At 46.4% G+C, this 27,141-nt stretch overlaps 1 protein-coding gene across 1 annotated transcript in view; it reads left to right on the top strand.

Annotated features, from left to right (window-relative positions):
• LOC128350819 (cytochrome P450 2J2-like) overlaps positions 1-26,894 on the top strand; it is a 35,053-nt gene extending 8,159 nt beyond the window's left edge. The window contains exons 2-9 of the mRNA XM_053309582.1: positions 6,595-6,757; positions 8,229-8,378; positions 9,284-9,444; positions 15,309-15,485; positions 20,153-20,294; positions 23,061-23,248; positions 25,458-25,599; positions 26,707-26,894. Coding sequence (XP_053165557.1) covers positions 6,595-6,757; positions 8,229-8,378; positions 9,284-9,444; positions 15,309-15,485; positions 20,153-20,294; positions 23,061-23,248; positions 25,458-25,599; positions 26,707-26,894 — 1,311 coding nt within the window. The remainder of the gene's footprint in view (positions 1-6,594; positions 6,758-8,228; positions 8,379-9,283; positions 9,445-15,308; positions 15,486-20,152; positions 20,295-23,060; positions 23,249-25,457; positions 25,600-26,706) is intronic.
• The last annotated feature ends 247 nt before the right edge of the window (positions 26,895-27,141 follow it).

Genomic DNA, 27,141 nt, shown 5'->3' with positions numbered 1-27,141 from the left:
AATTCCTTTGGAATCTGGGTGGCATCAGGGACCCATTGAGACACTACCACCTGACCCACTCTTCTGCCCCCAAGCCCCCTTTCTGCCCCAAATCCACCCAAAATAACATCAACATCACACATCAACAATAACAGCAGAGTTTTGCAAAGAACCAGGTAGATCTCCAAAGGTCATGCACATCCACATCCCCCGCAGAAATGCAACTGATCTACACACAACAGTGTGAAACAATGAAATGTGCACTGTCCCACTGGCCAATGAGGGTAAATTTTACCCTTAAAAGCAATAAGGAGGCGATTGCCAGCAGATCAGCCCAAGCTTTCGCTGGCCAATCTGCAGGCTGGAAGGGCCGGAAATTCAAACAGATGTCAAAGCTCAAAATGGAAACTGGAGAAAGACTTTTCGCAATTCCTAAATGGAGTTCCAAAATGGCTGAAACAACCGGGACGTTTTATTTCGGCTACAAAATTTACTGTTTTGAGCATTGGGTGTTTTGTTTCGGCTACAAAACAGCCAAAATGGCCTGTTTGGGGCACAAAACATTTTGTATCCAAAACGAAACGCACACCCCTAGTGCACACACCCCATAAGGGGCGGGATGGGCATAAAGGTCTGGGTGCTAGCTGTATGGGCTGTATGTAGGAGCGATGGGGGGTGGCCCCCAAGGCCAAGTGTGGTGCAGGGACTCACCCAGGAGAGGCCCAACTGCATGCAGCATCGGTGCCCCCGGCTGGGTCCATAGCAGGTGCGGCCACTGTGTTGTCTGAAGTCAGGTCCATGGATCCCGGAGCGGGCTGTCGTTCCTTGGCTTCTAATGCATCAAGCCTGGCAGATAGTGAGTGTATTAGTTTGGCCTTTTTGGTACCACTGGTGCCCTCCCAGGCCCCAATCAGACCCTCGGGAGACCACCTTTGTCTTTGTTTGCAGCCACCCCCCTGCTTTTCCTTTTCAAGAACCTCCAAGTGAGCTATTCGCGCTCTAATAGTGCCCATATCAGCATCGTCTTCTAAAGAAGAATCAGTATTAGGCGCAGGCCTCCAAGGAGGCCCGATAGGCTTCCCACCCATTTTCTCCTTGGCCTTCTTGGGACCCATCCCCAACCAGCTTTATTCGGGAGCTAGAAAGACAGGTCCCAGTAACCTGTAAACCGTTCTTCCTAACTTAAAGTAACTATGGAGGGGGTTGCAAGCTTAGGGGGGAGGGGGTGATCCCCAAGGTGCCCCCGTCATCCACCCCACACCGCTGCTACTCGCGGCCTGTTGTTGGGGGGAAGGGTTTGGAAGCCTCCTACCCGGTGCCGCAAAAAAAGCCCTGGCAGCCCAGCCCCCTGGGCCCACCAAACCTCAGGGGGTTTAAAAACCCCCCCGCTCTGCTGCCACTACCTCATGAGGTGGAAACCCCAACTTCCTCATCACCGCTGCACCCCAGGGAAGCAATAGGCCGAAAGCCCAGGAGCTTCTGCCGACATGCCTTGCTCCGATGCCTTCTCAGAGCGAACTGAGACTGTCAGCATCAGAGCAAGCTGAGCGGCCGAAGCTCCTCCCCCGCATTGGCCTTCCAGCCAATGGGAAGCTCCGAGGCTTTGTGCATCTTGCAGGGGGCTGGGGAAAACCGGCCGCACCTCCCAATAGGGTGGCGACAAGCAGCATGATAATGGCAAACCGATAAAAAGAAATCCAGTCTCTTCACTCAGGAACCAAAAAGGACTACAATTTCTGCTTCATATCACACGTCCTCTCCAACATTTCACAAGTGGAAAGATAAACATGCCTGTGCATGAGTAGACAGAGTCCAGCCACAGGATCTGGCAGACCTCATTGGGACCCCCAAAACCGAGATGCAGATGTAGCACTAGCAGAATACAGAAACTAAAAGTGTATGGAAGCTGAGGGTGACAAAAGCAGTGACGAGAGGCACATAAGACAAGACAAGCCCAATACACAAAATACATACATACAGTAGGCATTATTTAGCTTCTTCCCCTCTGGAGGCTTCAGTCCCCATTTACAGCTGAAGAACACTGACTCATGGCAAGCAACTATCCAAAGTCAAGCTATCCAAATAACTATCCAAATGACAAACGACTATCCAAAGGACAGGCAGGCAGGCAGGCAGAGAATACACAGAGAGGCAACACAATAACAAACCATCAATTTTAGTTACCATATTGAGAATTCATCTCTAGGTTTGCCAGCCATTCAGGACTGGCCTGGGATCTTTGGGAATCAATAGCAATCTCCAGGTCACCATTGAAAGCAAGCCTGGAGAGAGCTTATGCCTTGATATTACTAATGTTTGTAATACAGAGAGTGCTTTCCATTTCCACTAGCAGTGTGAGCACTGTCAGATATTCCCCTCAGGGGATGGAGCTGCTCTGGAAAGAGCATCTACATTCCAAGTTCCCTCCCTAGCAGCATCTCCAAGATAGGGCTGAAGAGAGACTCCTGCCTGCAACTTTGGAGAAGCCGCTGCCAGTCTGTGTAGACAATACTGAATGAGATAGAGCAACGGTCTGACTCAGAACATGGCAGCTTCCTACTATGTTCCTATGACTTTTGCAGCCTTCCCCAGTTTCTGTGCATAATTACGGGTCAAAATTACAGAATGATGAACTGTCCCCACAGATGGCAGCTGCAGAACTCTCTGTTCCACACTCACATTGATAGCAAAGTGTATGTGGTTTTAGGTTACCGTCTGTTCCTCCTCTCCACCCAACTTTAAACACATTCCTCACTTTCCTTCCAAGAAATCTTCACAAAAAAGGTTCCCTTTGAACAACTCCCTCTCTCAAATTCAACTTCCATGCGAGCGCTCTCTCCCTCCCCCCACCCCGCCTGCCCCATACTTCCCCAGCAGAGATTCCTCAGTGCCCCATTCCAGAGTCGTTTAATATCAGTTCTGAGTCTTGGAATGCTCTCTACAGGATCTCTGGGAAGAGGGGTAGTCACAAATTCAGGAGTGCAGGTGCAGTAGAAGTGCCTTCTACAACTACAGCTATTAACCTTTCAGTACCCAGAGCTCTGTGAAATACACTTTACTACAAAAAGCAGTCCAGATCAGAGGCGTAACTAGGGAAAACGGTGCCCAGGGCAAGCACTGAAATTGCGCCCCCCCACCGCCCCCCCCAACATACATCTGACTGACACGTAATCTACTCTGTGAGCCAGCGTGGTGTAGTGGTTAGAGTGCTGGACTAGGACCGGGGCGACCCGAGTTCAAATCCCCATTCAGCCATGATACTAGCTAGGTGTCTCTGGGCCAGTCACGTCTCTCTCAGCCCAACCTACTTCACAGGGTTGTTGTGAGGAGAAACCTAAGTATGTAGTACACCGCTCTGGGCTCTTTGGAGGAAGAGCGGGATATAAATGTAAATAATAATAATAAATAATAATAATACTCTTCCACCAGTGCCTGCCTATGCTCACATTCTGCCTGGTACAGAAAGTGATCCTCTATAAACACAAACTCAGCTATCTGGCCTCAAGCCACACCCCTGTGATTAGGGCTATTACAAAATATCTGTGTATTCAGGAGGCCATGCAATTTTGAGGGTACACCATAAATTCAAATATTAATTTATCTGAAAGTTATGCTTGTTAATCTGTTAGAGCAACAATTAGAAGCCACTGTTGCTAAAATGCATCTAGCAGCAATCAGTACACATCATATTAAAACCAAGATATACTGAGCAGCACCTTCATAATTTTTAGTGACACATTTTGGGTTATAGTGGATAGATTGCAGGTTTGTATGTGCATTAACTTGTGCCAGTTATGGCTAAAGAACAATCTTAAAGCCCCACAATAACTAAACCACAAAGAGACATTTGTTAATACAGGTCACATACCACTTTGTTTCCATATGTAGTTGCTTGAATATATCAATGACAAGGACACTGATATAGTAAAATAATATGAAGCCTTATAGTAAAATGATATATTTAGCTCTTATTAACTATAGTTAATGGTGGGCTATGAACTGAAGCCCTCATACACATTGCCGCCCCCCCCCCTTACTCCACAGTCTTACCACACTCAGCTAAGCCGGTGGAATAAACTTCTATCTTCTGCCCACAGAAAGCAAGACAAGTGTTATTTTTTTAATGCTTTCCAAGCATTTAAGTTCCAGAACATGCAAGCCAGTAAAGTTTGGAGAGAGCAAAGGAGGAGCAGAGCGCGGCTGAGGAGGGGCCCGCGCCGCGAGAGGGCGGGGGACTGGTGGGGAACGCCACAGCTGGAAGGCTCTCAGTGTTCCCGCCGCCTTGTCTTGTCTCCCGACGCGCCCAGGCAACCCTCACTTCCGGCTTCCATGCGACTTCCCCCCACATACAGAGTGGCTGCATTCTGCCACTCTGTATGCAGGGGGGAAAGTCGCATGGAAGCTGGAAGTGATGCAACCCTCACTTCTGGCTTCCATGCGACTTTCCCCCACATACAGAGTGGCTGCATTCTGCCACTCTGTATGCAGGGGGAAGTCGCATGGAAGCCGGAAGTGAGGGTTGCCTGGGCGCCGCGGCGCATTTTTTTAATTAAAAAAAATTTTTTTTTAATTAAAAAAAAATTTTTTTATTATTTGGGATCGGCAGGGGTCATGGCAGCACCCCCCACGTGACCAGCAAAGATGGCGCCGGGGGCACGTGCCCCCCTGCCCCCCCTATCGTTACGCCTTTGGTCCAGATTGTCAAGCACAAAGGATGGACTACCTGCATATGCCTTGTAACAGAAGACAAGAAAAAATGGCAAGAAAATCAATTGGAATATATTAGAATAAGAGAGAGAGAAGACAAGGGGGCAGGAACAGCATGAGCTACTGCTAGACAATAAATAAATCTTTGACTGTTGTAGTACATCAGGAGAAGCGGAGGACAAGCCAAGTTTTCCTTTCCTTCCTTCCTTCCTTCCTTCCTTCCTTCCTTCCTTCCTTTCTTCCTTCCTTCCTTCCGTCTTACATTTATATACCGCCCCATACAACAATGTACCTGGGCCGTTCACCCAAACTTATTCCACTCTCTGTACCTCAATCTTTCACATTTTTATTGCATCTCAAACTTCTTTTCCCCAATCACAAGGGAGTAGGAGAAATAGAAAGAACTAAAAGCATCTAATTTGCATTCAGCACTGAAGGTTTGAGGAGGAGGAAAGAACAATCAGCAATTGTATGGAAAAGAGAATGTTTTATGTTGGCTTCTTTGCGTGTCTCAGTGAGAACTCAGTTATGTGATCAACCATTACATTTTTAGCCTACTTTCCAGTAGGCTTATGAGATCACCCGGCATTCTCTGTGTGTCCCTATGTGTGTGTCCGTCTGTGTGTCCCCCAACTATTAACTTCGCAACAATGGACCAATATAAACCAAATCGGGTACAGTTGTAGGGACACATAGCGACAGCTCAACGGTGTAGTTTGTGATGATGCCATCCACCCCAATCCAAGATGGTGGTCGCAGGAAAGTCTGAGCCACAAGCCAGCTAATTTGTGGACCATCTAACCAATTTGAACCAAATTGGGAACAGTTCCAGTGAGTGACACACAGGGACACCTCAGTGTCATAGTTTGTGATGCCATCCACACCTATTCAAAATAGCGGATGTGTAAACTTTGGAGGTGCACGAGGGCTAACTTGTGGACAGTCTAAATGATTCAAACCAAATTTGCTACGGCTATAGGGACACATAGGGATGCTCCAGTGGTGTAGTTTGTGATGATGTCACCCGCCCCAATCCAAGATGGCAAACGTGTGAACTATTCAGGAACAAGCCGACTAGTTTGTGGACGGTCTAACCAATTTAAACTGAATTTGGTACAGTTGTAGTGAGTGACACATAGGGACACCTCAATGGTGTAGTTTGTAATGATGTCATCCATCCTGATCCAAGAAGGTAGACGCATGAACATTTGAGGTTTAAGAGATCTAACTTGTGAACCTCGAATTGAACCAAATTTAGTCCAGTTGTAGAGGCAGTGAAAGGAAAGTAGGCTAGTTAGTTCTTACTAAAACAACTTGTTTGATCCACAGAATCATCAACTGTACCGGTGGACTCCAAAATCTCAGTCCAAAATCTCCTATAGCCAAGATAGAAAGCTGACCAGCCTCTGCTTTCAGTGGAAACCTCTGATGAAGGAGAACTCGCCACTTTATAAGTCACACTGTTCTATTGTAGAACAGCTCTTAGAGTTGGGAAATTCTGTGGCTAGCTAGCTAAACATTAACTTTGCCTGATCTTGCTTACTTATTTATTTAGCATATTCATATCCCATCCATGCTATAGTATCAGCACTCTCCAAAGGCATTTTCAACTTGTTGGCTTTGGCCCATTGTTTGGCCCGTGCTAGTACTTTCAGGATTCCAAGCTGTGAAAGAGAAGGGCCACCTCCAGCCTAAAAGGCAAGATGCCTCTAAATACCACTTGCAGGGAAGCAACAGCAGGAGAGAAGGCATGCCCTCACCTCTTGCCTGTGGGCTTCTCAGAGACATCTGGTGGGCCACTGTGGGAAACAGTATGCTGGACTGGATGGGCCTCAGGCCTGATCCAGCGGGGCAGTTCTTATGTTCTCAATATAGCATGACTCTCCTCTGTTTTGACCCAAATGGCAGCTGGCAAAGCAATATGGAAAGATTTACAACCTATGGGCAGGGCCTATACCCACGGTAGTACTTTCAGGATTCCAAGCCGTGAAAGAAGGGCTGATCAATCATTCAGATGACTTCAGTGGGAGACCAGAGACCAATTTCGTTAAAGCTATGTGTCAAGAAAGAGGTAGGTCTTGGTGAAAAATCAGAAGTTATAGTCATCTTGTCTCCAGATAAAGAAGCTTTAAGCCATTTGAAAAAACAGCAGCATGGATGATGTGGATTTCAAGTTTGATTTCATGTTGCGATTCCATGTTGCAAAGCTTGCTGTTATCCTGTGTGGAGCAGGAGGGACATATTTGCTGCTGTGGGCCATCTTGCATTGTTGTCATCCTGTGAGGGGTGGGGGCATTAGCAGTTATGGATGCAGCAGATCTCATTGCATAATGCATGTTGTGCTGTCATTTTGTATGAGGGGGAGAGGGACACACTGAGTGAGTGTGGGGTGTGCAGCAGCTTGCTTCACTCATAGTTAACAATGAGGACACAAAACACCCCATTGCCACTTGTGGGTGGCTCCTAGGGGTTCAACAGTGGGTGGGGTGGCAGGGTCCCATGGGTGCCAACTGACACCCAACCTGCAAGGCAGTAGGGCACTTGGGTGATTTTAAGTAATTTCTTAGTATTAAGCAGTTTTGTATTTTCCTGCCATAGGGAATAATGAGGATCCAAAGCAGCCCCATTATTCACCTGGGTAGTGTCTAGGAATTCCATAGAGGTTTGGGGTGTGTGGACCCATAGATGCCACATAACACCGAACCCACAAGGCAGTGGGGCACTTGGGTGATTTTGGGATAATCCTTCCCTTCCAGAAGCTGTCTGGGTGGCCAAGTTGCCATTGTGCTGCTAAGCACATCTCTAGGGAGATATCAAGCCTTTTCTCATGATGGCATGAGTGGGCTTGCCGGCGGACGCCGGGGAAGGCTGCAGAAGCTCGTCTTCCCCACAGATGATCCTGTTGCTGGTTCTGGGTGTGCAGATTGTGTGCCTAGATGTTCTGCTGCTCTCAAAGGCAGCGCAGAGGAATGGGGGCAGGGATGCATCCTCCTGGCCCCCGGAGATCCCACCATGTGCCTTGGAAGTGGACGGTGCAATGTGATGACCGGGAGCCTGCTCCTGTGTCAGCACTGGATGGGAACAGCTGGCGCTGACACACAAGCAATTAGCCTGGGTTAAGACCACACCCGTGCCCTTAACCTCAGCTAACCGGTGAGCTTCCTATGTGGGATTTCTGCTGAGACACTGCCGGAAGCCATGTAGATCCTGGCAGTTCACAGGAGCAGCCATCCCAGGGGTTTGCTGCCCTAGCCCGGTCTTGGCTACTCATGAGAACAGCCTCATGGACACCTCATGATCCTCTAAGTCTTCCACAGCCAGCTATGTGAGGCCCACACTTACTTCGTTCCTCTAAAGGGGTGGAGAGGCCTGTTTGTCCCCCTTCTGAGGAGATGGGTGTGGAAGCGCTGGATTTGGTTCAAGAATGTGTTTCTCTTGAACACACTGGCAGGGGAGGGGGTGTTTCCAGCCTGGCAATGAAACAATTTTTTAAACATTCATTTTCAGAGAAATAATTTCTCATTGATTCTTGATTATCTTAGGCATAATATTTTCAAATGGACACAACTGGAAGCAGCACAGGCGTTTTGCACTAGTTACCCTGAGGAAACTTGGACTAGGGAAGAAAGGCATAGAGCACCGAATAAAGGAGGAAGCCCAGCAGCTTGTGGAGACCTTTGCACAAGCCAATGGTATGTGATGCCAAGTGTCAAGGTCCAGGCTGTCACAGCCCCTGGTCCCATTAGCAACTCTGAGTCAGATGAGGAGGAGGCAGGACCAGGACCAGCTCTGGATCTTGATGCCAGCCCAGAAACGGAGATAGCCCCAGAATTGGAGCCCTCTGAGGCAACCCCTTTGGTGCCTGAGCTCCTTAGGTCAGCATCTTCAGAACCCAAGCCCACTACAGAGCTAGCCTCTCACACACCATCATGCCCTCCAATATCTGCACCCCAGCACCAGCCACAAGGCCAGCAGAAGCAGACAGAGTGGAGGAGGATTTGCCACACTCCAGAAGACTGACCCTTTAAGGCTTCCACTCTTCAGGCAGCGATGAAGTACCCAGGAGGGGCATCCTGAGCTCAGAAGTTCTTAAGGGCTCAGTCTGCCTCTGGCTGCTGTCAAGTCGGCTTGCTCTCTGGTTTTTCTCCAACGTCGCATGGACTGGCCTGTGCCTCTCCTCCATGCCTCTGCCTCACCTTATGGCCAACAAGGATGGGACACTAAGAGACTATGGCCTGGTCCACACTGTCATTTGCATTTGGTTTAATGTGGGTTACTGACATTAGTGGGATTTTGTGGACCCACACCAAGAAGCAGTTTGGCATGGGACCACACATTCACACTAATGTCGATAACCCACGTTAAAGTTGGATTCAGATGAGTGTGTGAACCAGGCCTATGCTGGCACATGTCCCAGGCTGCAGAAAGATTCATGTACATTCTCTCCATTTTGGGATGGAGTTTGATGCATTTCTTCTTGTTCTACAAAATGAAATAGAAATCATAGGAGATGCCAATAGCATTCTAAGCCTAATAACTGTATTCTCAGTAGAGGCAGGATTAATATTGATATGGGTGCAATTACCTTTATTTGTAGGGCAGCCTCTTGATCCTTCATTACCCATCACAAATTCAATCTGCAATGTGATCAGTGTCTTAACTTTTGGACAGCGGTTCTCTCCTGAAGATGAAGACTTCCAAAAACTGGTGAAAGCCATTGCTTTTTTGCAAAAATTTGGAGGTAGTGTCCCTCAAATTGTGAGTAATCTTTTAATTTCCTTAATAGTTGAATGGGTCACCCAAAGACCCAAACATATTATTAGTAATTAGAGTGGAGATTGAAAACAAGTGGTTAGAGCTGGGCCTTAAGAAAAGGAAGACCCAGGACTAAATCTCTGCTCAGCCTCTCAGGGCTGTTGCATGGATGGAAGTGGACAAGGCCATATATACTGGACCCAAGCACAGGCCCCAAAGTCAAATTTCAACCCAGTCTGATATCGACACTCTTGGTAAGAGGCTTGTCCACCATTCCCAACTGTCAGCTCAGATGACCAACAATGTTATTGGACCCTCCCTTGTCACTACTGACTCTTCCATCTCTTTTCCCCCATTTCTCCTCTGCCTCGCCTCTGCAGCACTGCACTGCGTCTCCTCTCCTCTGTCACCTCCCCTCTCTGCATCCTCACTTACCAAACCCCCATGTGAGAATGGAGAAGACAGCCTGGGACCGGATCGGGGTGGAGGCTAGGGACCAGGCTTGTGTGATCTTCATTCAAGAAGGAGCATGCAAAGAGCATCCTGGTACTCTGCAGCTTGCATTAAAAAAGAACAGGAAATATCCTTTTACTTTCCCTCCCATTCCACTTCGAGGCCTTAGAGCAGGCTTCCCCAAACTGCGGCCCTCCAGATGTTGCTAAACTACAACTCCCAGCATCCCTAGCCACAATTTATTGTGGCTGGGTATGCAACATCTGGAGGGCTGCAGTTTGGGGAAGCCTGCCCTAGAGAAAGCAAATGAGCTCTAACCCACCCCCCATTTAAAATGCAAGCTATGGAGAACAAGGCAGCTCATCAGATACTTCTGGAACGAAGATCATACACGGCAGCCTGTCTAGTTCCCCCAACTGGTCACATGCTGGGTTTTGCGTTCAGGGGTTGTGGCTTGGTGTGGTGGGGCGGCGGGGGGGGGGGGGACAGAAAGCAGAGGTGGTAGAAAGGTAGATGTTGTAGCACGGCAGAGTTGAGGCAGAATTGAAAGAGAAGGAAGAAGGAGCCGGAGAGGGCAGCAAAGGCGGGTATCCAGGAACAATGGTGTATCCTTAAGACCACATTGAACCAGCACCTGCTTTTTCTTATCTGTTTCTATAATTTAACAAGGAAAAAGCATAAGAAGATCCCTGTGGGATCCGGCCAAAGGCCGATCTAGTCCAGCACCTTGGTTCACAGAGTGGCCCACTAGATGCCACACAACCAGGACATGAGGGCATCCCCATATACTGCCGCTGCTATTCTGCAAATGGTATTCAGAGGCATCCTACCTTTGAACATGGAAGGTAGCCTATATAACGAGGTTTAGTCACTATTGAAAGACTTGTCCCCCATGAAATTGTCTAAACCCTGCTAAAAACCATCCAACCCAGTGGCTGTCACCACATCCTGTGGCAGAAAATTCCACAGTTTAATTATGTGCAGTGTGAAAGAATACTTCCTTTTGTTGGTCCTAGATTTCCTGGCAATCAGTTTCATGTGATGACCCCTCGCTCCAGGGTTGTGAGAGAAGGAGACCTTTTCCCTTTCCATTTTTTCCAAACCATACATAGAGCCAGGTCTCACGATTTTTTGAAGTTCATGCATCTTTAAGGTTTCCCCCCCATAGGGAATAATGGAGGTATCAGTAGCCCCATAACTCCAGCTGGGGGGCACAGGGGTGGCCTGGAGTGAGTGGTGGTGTAGTGCACATAGGGTGCCAACCACCCCCATACCCACAAGCCTGTGGGGTACAGGGTTTGGTTGTTTCTGAGGTGTTCTGAATGTAGATTCATGTCATTGGAAATCTCATATGCTACCAGAGAATCTACATTCAGAACAACTCAGAAACAACAAAACCCAGTACCCAGTTAGCAACCCATGGGGGTGGTTGGCACCTCTGTGCAATACACCACCACTCACTCTGGACCACCCCCCACCCCACAGTGTAGTTATGGGGCTGCTGAAACCTCCATTGTTTCCTATAGAATAAAACCTTAAAGACGCATAAACTTCAGAAATCAATTTAAAATCAGGCCTTTGGCTAACTCCTTTGCAATCTTTGTGGGGGGCAGGCACCCCTTGGGGTGCTAATGCCCAACCCACTGCTCCACCCCCTTTCTGCCCCAAATCTGCCACAAAGACACACAAACTTCAACAATTCATAGAAAATCAGGCCTTTGGCCAGTCCCTTTGGAATCTGGCTGGGTGGTTGGCAGGCAACCCCTTGGGGTACTGCCACCCAACGCACTGTTCTGCCCCCCCACAGGCCCATTTCTGCCCCAAATGTGCCACAAAAAGATGCAAACTTCAACAATTCATAGAAAATCATTGCCAGGCAGCGCACACAACAACAGAGAACAGCAGACTAGCAGAGCTTCTTAAAGCATATGAGCTTTGGTTTGGGGCAGTATATAAGTATGTTAAATAAATACATACATAAATAAAAAACCAGGTTTCCAAATCAAGCATCAGATACAGCAAACTATGGCCAACAGCAGCATCAAGTGTGTCCTGCCCTCCCTCCTCCACCAAGCAAGCAGTTCTCATCCACAGTCATTTTTTTCAACACATTGACAACAACAGCGGAGCTTTACAAAGAACCAGGTTTCCAAGGCAAGATCACACAGTTGCAGCAGAACAACAAACCATCCTAGACAGGCAGGCAGGCATTTGAATTGCATTTTACACACACACACACACACACACACACACACACACACACACACAGTAACTAAATATGGAGCAGTAAGGGAACAGAGAGACACAATATAACTAAAGCTACACAATGGGGCTATTCTGACGATCAGGAAAAATCGGGCTAGGAAAGCTTAGCCCAATTTCTCCTGATTGTAAGAACCACTGGGCTCGGCTGTGGGTAACCCGCTTTGGTAGCCCGCCCCTTAGCCCGGCTTTGCCCCTTAGCCTGGGTTTGCGGAGCGAGTGACCCGGGCTATCAGATCATGAGGAGACCCCTGGAGGGGAGGCGAAAAGCTGCCTCCCAGCTCCAGGGGTCTTGCCAGCATGCCCTGCACACTCGCGCAGGGCATGCTGGAGCTTGTGGGGGCCGATAGCCCCCCCCCAGCCCCCAGAGGCTCCATCACAGAGCCGGCAATCATGTGGGTGGCTGATACGGCCGCCCAGGGCTCCTACAGAGATAGTCTGCAGGGAGAGTGGGCCTAGCCCGCTCTCCCCGCAGTTTCACCAAGGGCGGGTCTCACGGATCATGAGACCTGCCTCAATAGCTAGATTCTCCCACACAGAACCCCTGTTTAAACTTTCTCTAAACTAAATCACAACACAGAACCTTTTAAATTCAATTGCAACCCCAAACCTCCCTCCAACTTCCCTCCCTACATTCAATTACAACCCCAAACCTCCCTCCAACTCGCCTCCCCACTCACTCAGGACACTGGTGGCTGCTGGCAAAGGGCACAGTCAGGCAGTGATTCTCTCAAGGAGGTGGGGGAAAAAAAATCTTCTGGAACAAAAAAGCAAGCAGTGCAGCAGCATATTAATCCATTCCCAGGCTGGCATGCAGTAGCATGCAGTAGCCAGAGCAGGCTTGCATGCTAGGCTCAGGCTAGCAGCAAGGCAAGCATGGCATCATGGAAACTTGAGTTTAGAAGGAAAATTGTCAGTCAGTCAGTCAGTTTTTATTTCGATCAATGACCAGAACAGAAAGAAAAAAGAAAAAGACATCATAAAATGGCAATACACAACTTGCATGCAATATAACAAAACTTGGTGACAGAATTAGTACTCATAATGTCAAATTTAGACAATAGTAAATCAAGATAAAAGTCATCCGCAAAGCCAGGAAAAGACTACAGCCAGGGTGAAATAAAATTTAGACGAACATTCCTGTAGAGGTCACAATAAAGAATAAAGTGCGTAGTGGACTCAATAGCACCTCAGCCACAAGGGCAAAGGCGTGAAGAATAAGGAGTTTAGACATGCAATGCAAAACTAGTTCTTTCTCTCTCTCTTGAATGAGGCATCCAGAAAGGCAGAAGCAAGTGACTGAGTAACTGACGTTGAATGAATGGAACCAAACTCCCCACCACCCTCAAAGCAATCAGCCCAGACAGAGTGGAAACAGGGCATTGTTTTTTAGAGCTGGCAATGGTTAAACCGAATTTCTTAGCACACCAATGCATTACAATAGAACACATTCCAAGGAAATGAGCTTACTCAGGGATGCTGTGCCTGCTCTTTGCATATCTTTTCTTTTTATCTTCTGCTAATCTCTTCTTGACAAACACTCACTGCCTTGTAGGTGTGGCAGTCAGGAGACCAAAGGTCCAAATTTTTTTCTGAAGAACAAAACTTTAGCTCTGAAATTGGGTCATTTTGATTTGTATACCAAAAAAATTTTTTTTTTACTTTTTTCATTTTGGTTTGTATACAAAATGTCCGAAAATGCCATTTTCGGACACAAAATGTTTTGTTGCTGAATCAAAATGCACAAGCCTAACCTGAATCATCCTCCTCCTGCAGCCCACCAGCCACTGCTATTACAAACAAGAGACACAAAGGTGCTTTTGAACCACTCCTGGTGGGAACGGTAACTGCAAAACTGACAGTGGTGGGGAGGCAGCAAGCTGATCCACTATGCGTCCTTGCAACCAGCTGGGCATATGAACAACCCTGCTGGATCAGACCCAAGGCCCATCTAGTCCAGCATCCTGTTTCAAAAGTGGCCCACCAGATGATGCTAGAAACCTCCAGGCCGGAGTTCAGGGCATGCCCTCCCTCCTGCTATTACTCCCCTGCAACTGGGACTCAGAGGCATCCTGCCTTTGAGGCTAGAGGTGGGCTATAGCCCTCCAACTAGTAGCCAATGATAGACCTCTCCTCCATGAAGTTATCCAAACCCCTCTTAAAGCCATCCAGGTTGTTGGCTGTCACCACATCTTGTGGCAATGAATTCCACAAGTTGATTATGCATTGTGTGAAAAAATACATCCATTCTGGGCTAAGCCTTTAAATGGCTTCAAAGCATGTGCGGGGAAGCAATTTAGTAAGTTGTTCCTAGAAAATCCCCTTGAATCATTTCCACACTTGTGCGGGGAGACCATGTGTGGAAATGATTCAAGGGGATTTTCTAGGAACTTTCTATCCCCTTGAATGGTCTCCATGTGTGTGCAGGGCAGGGAGGCCACTGTAGTGGATTACCCAGTGTTCTTTCACTAGAAGACCAGTGGTTTTTTGTTGTTGTAAAAATATCACTTTCTTACCTAACAATACACCAGGCTATCCCTTTAAATGGCCTCCCCATGCATGCACAGAGGGCATTTAAAGGTTTAGACCAGTGTGAGAGGCTGGGCCAGCCAGTTGGAGGGAAGGATGGCCGGTCAGGTCACCACCACCCCACGGCTGACAGTTCTGCAGTTACCACTCCCGCCAGGAGCGGTTTAAAGGTGCATCTGCACCTCTTGTTTGTACAGCCAGAGGTCGGCGGGCTGCAGGGGGATGGTGGGTCAGGTGGCCACCTCCCCATGCTTCCCACCACTGTGGGCTTTGCACAACAAAGGTAATTTCCAGGCACTCAAGCATATCTCTCTCTCTCTCTCTCTCTCAAAAATGCTGAAAGGTGAGGGGCTCCTATCCTTTCTTCCCCCCTCCAACATTCCCCATACAGTACAGGTCAAATTGATTTGGGTTCAATTTGAATCGAATCAAGTCTAAATAGAATCAGCCTGTTGAGGGTTGATTCAATTCATGTTTGAATAGAAACAGCACATTTTGATACAAACTCAAATCAAATCACAATTTTCGCTACGTGCACATCCCTTTTGTTTACCCAAAGGAGTTGTGGAGTTTGTTAGTGAAACTTCACCTGATAATGACGTTTTTCTTTTTCGTGTCTGCAGCTCTATGATACGTTTCCATGGCTCGTGAAACATCTCCCAGGGCTTCACACGAAGGCATTGTCCTCAGTGGAGATTGCACGTTCATTTGCAAAGAAGGAACTAGAAAAACATAAAGAGCATCAGACACTGCATGATCCACAGGATTTCATTGATTTCTATCTACTTGAGATGGAAAAAGTAAGTATAGGCTTTGTATATAAATACAGTTCATGCAACAAAGCATTACATTTCCTGCTCTGATTCAACAGCAACTGTTATGAGGTCATCAATAAGATTTTCTGGGCATTATTTAAGAGTATTACATTGAAGAGTATTAAATAAATACTTTTCATTTAAGAGTTTTGTTTGCTTTTATTCCCCTTTCTTTTAAGATAATGAAGGATCACTTGGTCTGATGGGTGCAATTGGTAACTTTCCATAACTTTCGAGTCAAATGTGGCTTTGGGTACTGACAGGGTGGCTATATAGTCCCAGGCAAATCCAACATGAAGAAACAGAATCTCCAATCTAATACATACACAAATATCATCTGTTCAGCCTGATAGATGATCTCCAGTTAGGAATAGACAGGCGGAGTGTGACCCTGTTGGTCCTCTTAGATCTCCTGAAGGCTTTCAATTTCATCAAACTGTCAAGGTCTGGCCCAAGGCCAGCGAAGTACATGGCTCGGCTGCTTGCTTTGGGTGAATGACAATTGTTGAAACTCAGCAATGAGTTGGAGTCAGAGGTTCCAATTTATGGAGCCAGTCGAAAGCTCCCAGGTGTCAGGATTTATGGCTTGTCAGCCTTTGATAACAGGCGCTTGCTCCTCCGCACCGCCTCCAGTTGTGACCTGCATTTGAAACACCTTCGTTGCTGTGGCGTCGGTGGAGCTCCAATGCCTAAATCATCCCCCGATTGGTCGCTGACATTTTCTGCTGGTTCAGGCTGTTGAGTCTGTTCTGAACCGTCAGCTAATTCCACTGCAGTCGGGCTCTGCCCTTCAGACATTCCAGACTCGGCTGAAATGCCGACAGCTTCCCTTTCTTCCTCGCTGTCAGAGCTAGGGGACATGACACTACACCCCTCCCCAGGGTCCTCCCCCTCCGGGACCGGAGGCCCGGGTTTGGAGGGATGCAACCGGTGAAACTGGCGCACGAGCTCAGGTGCATGGACATCACTGGCATTTTCCCATGAACGTTCTTCGGGCCCGTACCCTGACCAGTCAATTAGGTATTGTAGGCATCTACGCCATACCCGCAAGTCCAAGATCTCTTTGACTTCGAATTCTTCCTCGCCGTCCACCAGCACCGGCGGTGGAGGTACTTCCTGCCCATGCCAGGGATGGGTAGGGTCTGCTGGGATTAACAGTGATCGATGGAAGACCGGGTGAATGCGCAGGCCGGAGGGTAGGCGAAGACGATAGGCGACCGGGTTGATTTGGGCGACAATCGGGTAAGGCCCCATGAAGCGGGCATCCAGTTTTTTGCATGGTCTATGTGTCTTGAAGTGTTGGGTCGATAGCCAGACCCGATCCCCCACTTTCAGGACTGGACCTGCTTGTCTTTTGGCGTCTGCAGCATGTTTATATGCATTCTTTGCGCGAGCTAGTTGTTCTCTCAGGATATCTTGTACGGCCCAAAGTTCCTCAAGGAACTGGTCAACTGCAGGGACAGAGGAGCTCGAAGTGCAGGTGTTTGGGAAATAGCGGGGATGATACCCGTAGTTCGCATAGAAGGGCGTCTGTCGGGTGGATGCATGTGGGGTGTTATTGTAGGCGAACTCTGCAAGAGGTAACAAGTCTACCCAATCCGTCTGTTGGTAGTTCACGTAGCACCTTAGATACTGTTCCAGGGTGGCATTTGTCCGTTCGGTCTGACCATCTGATTGTGGATGGTACGCCGAGGAGAGGTGTACTCGCACGTCAAGGAGACGGAACAGAACCTGCCAGAAATGGGCGATGAATTGGGGTCCGCGGTCTGAGATGATCTCTTCAGGCAAGCCGTGGAACCGGACGATCTGCTGGATTATCAGTTTGGCCGTCTCTTGGGCTGAGGGGGTTCCTGAACATGGAATGAAATGAGCCATTTTTGACAAAAGATCCACAACCACCAAAATGGTGTTGTGGCCTTGAGAGGTTGGTAAGTCGACGATGAAATCTAAGGAGATCGTTTTCCATGGGCCACCAGGGGTCGGTAGAGGGTGGAGTAGTCCCGTGGGTTTCCCACGCTGATCTTTGGCCCGCCGACACGTGAGGCACATACGTACGTAATTCTCCACATCTCAGCGTACTTTGGGCCACCAAAATTCCTGGGCAACCAGGTACAAGGTCTTGTAGAAGCCGAAATGACCTGCGGGGCGACTGTCATGACATTGTTTCAGGACCTGAGCTCGGAGGTCTTCGGTGGGTATATACAATCGATCCCGATAATACAAGAGACCATCTTGGAATGAAAAGTCTGAGGACTTGTTTGGTCTGGCTTGGTTCAACTCTCGGATACGGTTTTGCGCGAAGGGGTCCTGTGTTTGTTGAGCTTTTAGCAGGTCTCTGGTTATGGGACTCGGGTTTGTTGCAGCGAAATTTTCGGTTCGTATAACAGTGGCTTTCTGTTCTGTTATAGGTTCTGTGGCATATTCTGGTTTCCGGGAGAGAGCGTCTGCTTGTTTATTGTGGGTGTTAGGAATGTACGTCACTTTGAAATCGAAGTGGGCAAAGAACTGGGACCATCGAATTTGTTGTTGATTCAGTTTACGGGCAGTCTGTAGGTATTCCAGGTTATGGTGATCGGTTCTCATCTCCACGGGGTGTTTTGCTCCCTCTAGCAAATGCCTCCAGAATTCAAACGCTGCCTTGATCGCCAGCAGTTCCTTGTCCCAAATGCTGTAGTTCTTTTCCGAGGAGTTCATTGCTGAGTTTCAAACTGTCAAGGTCTGGCCCAAGGCCAGCGAAGTACACGGCTCGGCTGCTTGCTTTGGGTGAATGACAATTGTTGAAACTCAGCAATGAGTGGGAGTCAGAGGCTCCAATTTATGGAGCCAGTCGAAAGCTCCCAGGTGTCAGGATTTATGGCTTGTCAGCCTTTGATAACAGGCGCTTGCTCCTCCGCACCGCCTCCAGTTGTGACCTGCGTTTGAAACACCTGCGTTGCTGTGGCGTCGGTGGAGCTCCAATGCCTAAATCATCCCCCGATTGGTCGCTGACATTTTCTGCTGGTTCAGGCTGTTGAGTCTGTTCTGAACCGTCAGCTAATTCCACTGCAGTCGGGCTCTGCCCTTCAGACATTCCAGACTCAGCTGAAATGCCGACAGCTTCCCTTTCTTCCTCGCTGTCAGAGCTAGGGGACATGACACAAACATGGTATCCTTCTGGACTGCCTGAGGGGGTTGGAGGTGGGAGCACTGCTTTGCACTGCTTCTGCTCCTATCTCTTGGGTAGATTCCAGATGGTGTCACATGGAGATAGTTGCCCTTCAAAGCCAGAGCTTTTGTATGGAGTTATACAGGATTACATTCTTTCCCTAATGCTTTTGAACACCTACATGAAACTACTGGGAGATGTCATCAGGAGATTTGAAGCAGGGTGCTATCAATATGCTGATATCACCCAGATCTAAGTATCAACTATGTCAGGAGATGGCTTAACCTCTCTAAATGCTTACTTGGAATTGGTAGTGGGCCAGATGAGGGAGAACAAACTGAAGTTGAATTGAAACAAAGAGAAGGTACTAATGGGAGGCAGGAAATTGTTTAGAACTGCCTGTTCTGGATGGGGTTACACTCCACCTTGAAAAATCAGGTATGAAGCTTGGGAGTACTTCCTGATCCACACCAATCCCTGATATCTCAGGTTGAGGCAGTGGCCAGGAGCACTTTTTATCAGCTTCAGCTGATACACCAGCTATGTCCATTTCTCATGACAAATGAAAATTAAAAATTAAAATTAAAAATTAAAATAGTGGTGCATATGATGGTAACATCCAGGTTCAATTACTGCAATGCTCTCTACATTGGGCTGCCTTTGTACACAGTTTGGAAAATGCAATTGGTGAAAAATGCAGCACCCAGGTTGGTCTCCAGGGCCATGTGTAGAGACCATATCTCTCCTATTTTAAAAGAACAACACTGACTGCCAATAAATTTCCGGACAAAATACCAAGTGCTTGTTATTACCCATAAAGCCCTGAATGGCTTGGGCCTAGGGTTTTTAAGAGAGTGCCTTCTTCTTTATGATCCCAACCAAATATTAAGATCATTGGGAGAGGTCCCATTGCATTTCCCACTGGCCTGTTTGGTAGTGACCCAAAACCATGCCTTCTCCCCGTGGCTCTGGAACACACTCCCAAATGACCTCAGAATCTCCACATCTCTGATTGTATTTAAATGCCTTTTCCCAAGCTTTTAGTTTATGATGTTTTCAAGTTTTATTTATGGTACTTTTAATCTAGTTTATGTTTTTAGGTTTTACTTGCTGTTTGCTGTTTCTTTAAATTGTAAACAACCCTGAGATTTTATATAGGGCAGTGTATTTATTTGTGACAACCAAATAAATGAATCTAGATGCCTCATGATCCAGCTAACATCTTGGAAGAGAGTGTTCTAGCTCTTCTCACTCTTCCCGACCTTCCACACTCTTTCACCAGCACCAGATGGTCTTCTGCCATCCTTCTCATGCAACTTTATATCCATGACTGCAGAGCCCATTGGCAGCTATGTCACTGTTTCTGTTGTTGAATCTGGCCTTCAGTACCTTTTCCCTTTCTTTTCAAACACTATTTCTGGGGCCCTTAGTTGTGCTGTAGTAATAATAGTAAAATGCCAGTAATTCACTGTAAGAGACATTTCAACTTTCCTATTGTCAATGGCAGGCCAAGAATTACCCCAACTCTACATACGATGAAGAAAACCTGGCTCAGTGCATTATGGAATTTTTTGCCGCAGGGTCAGAGACAACTGCCACTACTCTGCAATGGGCCCTGCTCCTGATGGCAACTCATCCAGATATCCAAGGTGAGAGAGACGTATGAAATGTGAGGAAGGGCCGGTCCTGATCCCCATAGGAAAAAATACTTGATCTGCTGAACAGTAGATCTGAATTCCTCTAAGATTTCAGACACATTTCAGATGACCAAGTCCAAAAACATCCAGTAGAACCCCAGCTCCAAAATGCTTTTTAGGAAAACTTTCATTGGGTGAACTCAGTTATCTCATGGAACCACTAACATTCTCTGGCCATGGTTTAGTCTAGGTTTAATATGGGTTGCTAACACTAGTGTCATTGTGTGAACCCACACCATGGTGGTTTATTGTCCAAGATGAATCCAAGATACCTGCCTTGACATGGATCACACAAACATGCCATGCTAATGTCAGTAACCCACATTAAATCTTAATTAAAACAATTGTGTCAACCAGATTATTACATTTTATGTAACAAACCTAGACTGGCACGACTGACAGTCATCCAATCACAGACCTATTTACTGATCAAACAATTTTTGCATCTTCATTTTCTACAACTTTTTCAATTTTATGGTCCCACCAATCTTTGGCTACAGGTAGCTTGTATTTTTTGCTGATGTTCCAGTGTATCATCCCTGCTACCTTGTCATACCTTTGTTTGTAGTCAGTCTGTGTGATCTTTTTACAACAGCTGATTAGGTGGTCCATGGTTTCATCTGCTTCTTTACAAAGGCGGCACTTGTGGATTTTTCAACTTTTGTTGTTATTGCATTTGTTCTTAGTGCCTGTTCTTGTGCAGCCAGTATTAAACCCTCAGTTTCTTTCTTCAAGTAACCATTCTTAAGCCATTGCCAGGTCTTGGTGATGTCTGATTTTCCACTTATATTGTGCAAATATTGACCATGCATTGGCTTCTTTTTCCATTTTTCTGATCGGTTCTTGACTTGTTCTTTCTTGTAGGCCTGCTTGGTTTCATTGGTGTTGAATAGTTTCGCGTTCTTGACCATTTGAAGTGCATCTTCTTCACTGTCCTTGATATATTCTTCAAGGCCTCTTTTCTCCTCCTCTACTGTTTGATGGACTTGCAGCATTCCTCTTCCACCTGAGCAGCGAGGGAGGCATAGCCAGTCTACATCACTGCGGGGGTGCAGAGCATGATTGATAGTCATTATTTTCCTGGTCTTACAATCTAGCATCTCTGCCTTGTTCCAGTCTATTATTCCTGCAGTGTACCTGATAACAGGTGTAACCCAGGTGTTTATGGCTTGTATGGTGTTCCCGCGATTGAGTTTGGACTTGAGGATTTTTCTAACTCTCCTGATGTATTCACTTCCAATTTTTCTTTTAACTTCAGCGTGTGCAATGTTATCAGCCTGGAGAATGCACAAGTAATGTTCTTTCTCTTTCAGGTTCTTGATGTTGCTTCCATTGGGCAGTTCTATTCCTTCTGTTTTTGCTATTTTTCCTCTGTTCATTATTAATGCAGCACACTTGTCTAGTCCAAACTCCATTGCTATATCACTACTGAATATATGGACAGTGTTTAGTAGCGATTCAATTTCTGACTGGGACTTTCCATACAACTTCAGATCGTCCATGTACAGCAGATGGTTGATTTTACTTGATGTTTTAGATGTTTGGGATCCGAGGCCTGTTTTGTTTAGTATTTGTGAAAGTGGGGTCATGGCGTTTACAAACAACAGAGGGGATAGTGAGTCCCCTTGGAAAATGCCTCTTCTAATGCTAACCTGTCCAAGTGTCTCGCCATTGATTGTTAACTGTGTACTCCACATGCTCATTGCTTTTTAAAATAAATATCTGAATATTTTTGCTATTATTATTATTATTATTATTATTATTATTATTATTATTATTATTATTCTATCCTGCTCTTCCTCCAAGGAGCCCAGAGTGGTGTACTACATACTTGAGTTTCTCCTCACAACAACCCTGTGAAGTAGGCTAGGCTGAGAGAGAAGTGACTGGCCCAGAGTCACCCAGCTAGTTTCATGGCTTAATGGGGATTTGAACTCGGGTCTCCCCCGTCGTAGTCCAACACTCTAACCACTACACCATGCTGCTAATGTTATCATGCCCTTATGCAAAAGTATGGTGAGGCCACACCTGGAGTACTGTGTACAATTCTGGTCACCACATCTTAAAAAGGACCTTGTAGAACTGGGAAATGTGCAGAAGAGGGCAACCAAGATGATCTGGGGACTAGAGCTCCTTTCTTATGAGGCAAGGCTACAATACCTGGGGCTATTTAGTTTAGAGAAAAGATGACTGCAGGGAGACACGATAGAGTTATTATGTTTTTTACTGTCTTCTTATATCATCTGCTTTTTAAAAAACATGATGTATTAGCTATTATTTTTTATGTTTTGATATGCTTTAATAAATGCGTTATGACAATAAACTCACTTAACTTTACAGGACTGTGTTAAGTCTGACCGTCATGTCAAACCTATATGTGCTCTGTTGAGCATCCTCAGAAGGAGTTCTCTCAAGACAGCAAACCCCAACAATCAGAACAGAGACAGATCCATGTCAGGTTAAAACTCTGTGGGAGTTGTGTCATTGGTGTTGGACCCCTGCCCTCTCCTGTTCTCTCCTCACTTTCCTGGCACCAGGTGGGGGTCAGGAGACACCATATATGATAGCCTCATGACTTGCCTTCATCTCACCCATACAGTTCAATGCGTGTTCAGGTTTCTTTAATAGAATCTTAGAGATAAATTTCATTAATTTCCTAGTGATTGCCAGAATTTCTTGAGATGGAAATGAAGCTTCTTTTTCCACTCTTTTCTTCAGAGAAAGTCCACAAGGAGATAGAAGATGTGTTTGGTTCCTCTTGCTTAATCTACTATCAAGATCATAAGAAACTGCCATACACTAATGCAGTAATTCATGAGATCCAGCGTTCCAACTATGTCTTCTTATTTGGGGTTCCTAGACAAACTGAAAAGGATGTGAACATGCAAGGTTTTCACATTCCCAAGGTATTGAAGATGGTCATGGCTGCTCTCTGAAAAACCGGTTCATTTACTACCTCAGTAGGCTTTTTGTATGATCAAACCCCAAACTCAATGACCACACCTTTTTAAGCTGAGAAGTTTTATTCCAAGACTTAAGGCATGCAAAACGGTAAATGTGTGGTAAAAGATATATCAAAATATAAGCATAAGCAAAGTATAACATTCTAAAAAGCATAAAACATGTGGCATTTGAAGCTCTTACCGCTCCCCCCACCCCCCTGCCAGCTCTGTCATGGAGCTGGCAACCATGTGGGTGGCCGATCCGGCCGCCCAGGGCTCCCTGCCCACTCGTCTGTGGGGACAGCGGGCTCAGCCCGCTCTCCCCGCAGTTGTTACAAACGTGGGTCTCACGGATCTTGAGACCCGCCTCAGTAAGTTGCATAGATGAAGTTTGTATACTTAGAAGAAGATCGAATGCTTGAGACTATTGTTGTGAAGGAGAAAAGGGAAAAGAAAATAGTTTGAGCAATAAAGCATCTTGGACAGAGAGGGGGAAGGTTGAAGAGGAGAGAAACAAAGGAGAGATGTGCCAGAAGGGAAGGTAAAAGATATAAGAACAAAGAGAGATAATTTGCTCTTTTCCTACAGACTTCATATTTTATACTGTAAAAGTCCAACTTATCTTCTTTGTCCATCCACTCAGACCCTGTATTGGTTTCCAGTTGTTGCACCCAGGATTCTCATTGGCTCTTTGGGTTCCTCATTTCCATACTTATTAGAAATGTAATATTCTGTGTTGATTATGTCAACCTGGAGCTTATAAAAATCCAGTCTCCCACTTTTGACAGGGCTTGTTTACTTCCACACTAAACTGCTACCATCAGGCCTTGTAATTCTTCTTCTTCATCCCTTGATAAAGTACCAGAAACCATATACCAACTTGACAAGGCACAGGTGGAATAGGTCTTCCAGTCTCCTCCTCACAAACGTTTATTTATTTATTACATTTCTATCCCATTCTTCATATGAAGAGCTCAGAGTGGTGTACATACTTATTTTTATCCTCACAAAAACCTGTGAGGTAGGTTAGGCTGCGAGCCACATGACTGGTCCAGAGTCACCCAGTGAGTTTCATGGTTGAATGGTTGAATTGGCATTCGAACTCGGGTCTTCCCGGTCCTAGTCCAACACACTAACAAGAATTGTTGGTCTTGTCTTCAAACACTCCTTGGCTAAATGGTGCCAAGTTGTGCCTTTCACTCAGAGGCCCTTTCTTCAAGCCAAGCTAGCCAAAGTATGGCCTCTCTGCTAGAGTCTTTCATAGTACATAGCAAAATGTTAATTCTCCCTTTATTTGTCTTCATGTGGTTAAGATTCTGCTCCATTATTCCTTTTCAATATGAGCTTCAATAGTCCAACATAATCCAAAAATAGTATGCGAAGAGCAATAAGCATCGGAACACCCAAAGGGCTCTTATGCATGTACCAAACTGAATAGGACTATGGGTGTGTATGGAATATTTGCCATGATTCGGTCTGAATTCAAACAGAACCATGGGTCCATGATCCGGTTCAGTCAAGCCAATGGGCTGGGCAGGTCAGTTCAATGAATCAGCTTGAACCTTTTCAAAGTGGATTGCAATCGAACCATTCAAGCTGACCCACTTTGCCAGAGACTCAGGGGCGTAGCCACCATTTTGTGAATGGGTTCAAAGAAAGGGAGAGAAAGGGGGGAACGTCCTATCAGGCAGCTTGAATTCTTTTTTAAGAGCTCACCTGGGCTCTCGGAAGCTCAGGTGGGAGGGGAGAGTTCGCTCTGGGCTCCTCTGGGCATAACTAGAGGTAACGAATGGGCATAACTGGGCCAAGCTGGGCCAGACCCAGGCCAAGCTGGGCCAGACCCAGGCCACCATTCAGCTGGCTCTGCTGCTGCACAGACTGGTTCAATTGTGAACCAGTTCTGTGCATGCCTACAAAGGACTTGGTGCAGGGTAAATGACACTATCTGTATCCTACATTTACATACAGGCTGAGTGGTTTCTAGTGATGGACATCGAAGGAGACCCCAAATAGGTTCTTGTATGTAACATGCTTCTCTTGCATTTGCTTGCACTCAGAAGTTCCCAGCTTCACTCCCTGGCATCTCTAGAGTAGAGCTGAAATACCATATTAAGGATGAAAGCAAAATGTACATCTCGGCATACATTCTGAATCAATGGTTTCTTCCTTTCAGGGGACCCTTATTATTCCAGATCTGCGCTCTGTTCTTCTTGATCCTGAACAATGGGAGACACCTGAAAAATTCAACCCAAATCATTTCCTGGACATGGATGGACGGTTCATGGCTAGAGAAGAATTTCTGGCATTTGGTGCAGGTAAACGCAGAAATTATCGACCCTGTTTATGGGATTGTTTCAGTGAAGTAGAGATCTGTAGTAACCTTTCATTTCCAGAGAACAAGTGGTTGTGGGTATTAAATAATCCGACTAGCATAAAACATGAACTCTTATTATTTCTTAAATGGCACAACTGAAGGCAACACCTCTCTTTTTTTCACAAGGTCATACAGTCTTCTACTGAGTCAAACCTCTGACCTTGTTCAGTTCAGTGATTGTCTTGGAGGTCTGTCTCAGGCAGGCCTCTTTTCCAGCCCAGCTACTTAAGGTGCTCATAACTCACCATGCCCAGGACTGAACCAAAGCTATGACTCCTTCCTAATGGCTCCTTCCAAAGCAGTGTTCCACTACCATGGGTCATGTTTAGATGCCGGGGGTGGGGGTGGGAAGAGTGAATGGATCGCTCATCAGTGTACATTTAGGCTGTGGCGCTTGAAACTCAATCCAGCTCCCTGCCTACTTCGCCTATATTAAGGCTCCATAGAGACAGACATAGCTTGAGCAGGAGTCTTTCCAAACAGTGATGGAATGAAGCTTTGCTAAACATGCTGGGGGTAGTTTCTACAAGGGGATCATTTACAGCGACATCAGGACAGCGGCAAAAGTTCATACAGCCAGTAGCAATATTCAGCTTTCCCCCCTGATGATTCACAGTTATGGCACATTATAGACATCCTTAATTCTTGCAGTGTGCAGAACGGCACTTCCTGTCGCAGTAAATCCACCTGTCTGGGAAATCTCCCAGGGATCCCATTCTGGAACTGTAGTCATCCATGTTTGGATGGCAATCCTGACTTCCAAACTGTATGGAGCATTGAACCACCAATTGTCCTTATTTCCAACAGAAGCAGGAAGTGCTAACTGTGCAGGGTAGTGATTTCCACAAGGGCCAGTCACAAAGGCACTCCTACACTCCTAGGGAAATGTTCTCTCTAAATGACTGACTTGTGTTAAAAGGTACTAGATAAACACTTACCTGGACGAACATGCTGAACATCCACACACACATACAAAGCAGTTTTTTAAAAGTTAATAATTGGAATAGGTGGAATAGGTTATTATTTATGTGTTGCATTTCCTCTTCAGGAGATCGTGTATGTGTCGGGGAGCAGCTGGCACGGGTCGAGCTCTTCATCTTCTTCACCAGCCTGCTGAGGGCATTCACCTTCCAGCTGCCAGCAGGAGTCAAAGAACTCAGTCTAGTACCTGCATTAGGGGCCACAACACCTCCCCAGCCTTATAAACTCTGTGCCATTCCCCGCTGCAGTGCATAAGAAACCTTATACATGAATGGTTTATTTGTAACTTTAGATTTTACATCTCACTTATTCCTTTCCCTCTGATGTGCATAATTTCTGCCTTGATTTGCTTCAGTTCACCCTGTCCCAGAATGTATCCATTGTCAGATTCATCTTTACAAAGGGAATTCAGGCATCTAACCTATCTACTTGTCATCCAATTTCTCCTGCGGCTCTTGGCACAGTTCACAGCAAAAAGTGCAGTTTCTGTGCTAACCTCACC

This window comes from Hemicordylus capensis, chromosome 3 (genome assembly GCF_027244095.1).
Source record: "Hemicordylus capensis ecotype Gifberg chromosome 3, rHemCap1.1.pri, whole genome shotgun sequence".
NCBI lineage: Eukaryota > Metazoa > Chordata > Lepidosauria > Squamata > Cordylidae > Hemicordylus > Hemicordylus capensis.
This window is presented reverse-complemented; position numbering and strand designations above follow the sequence as displayed.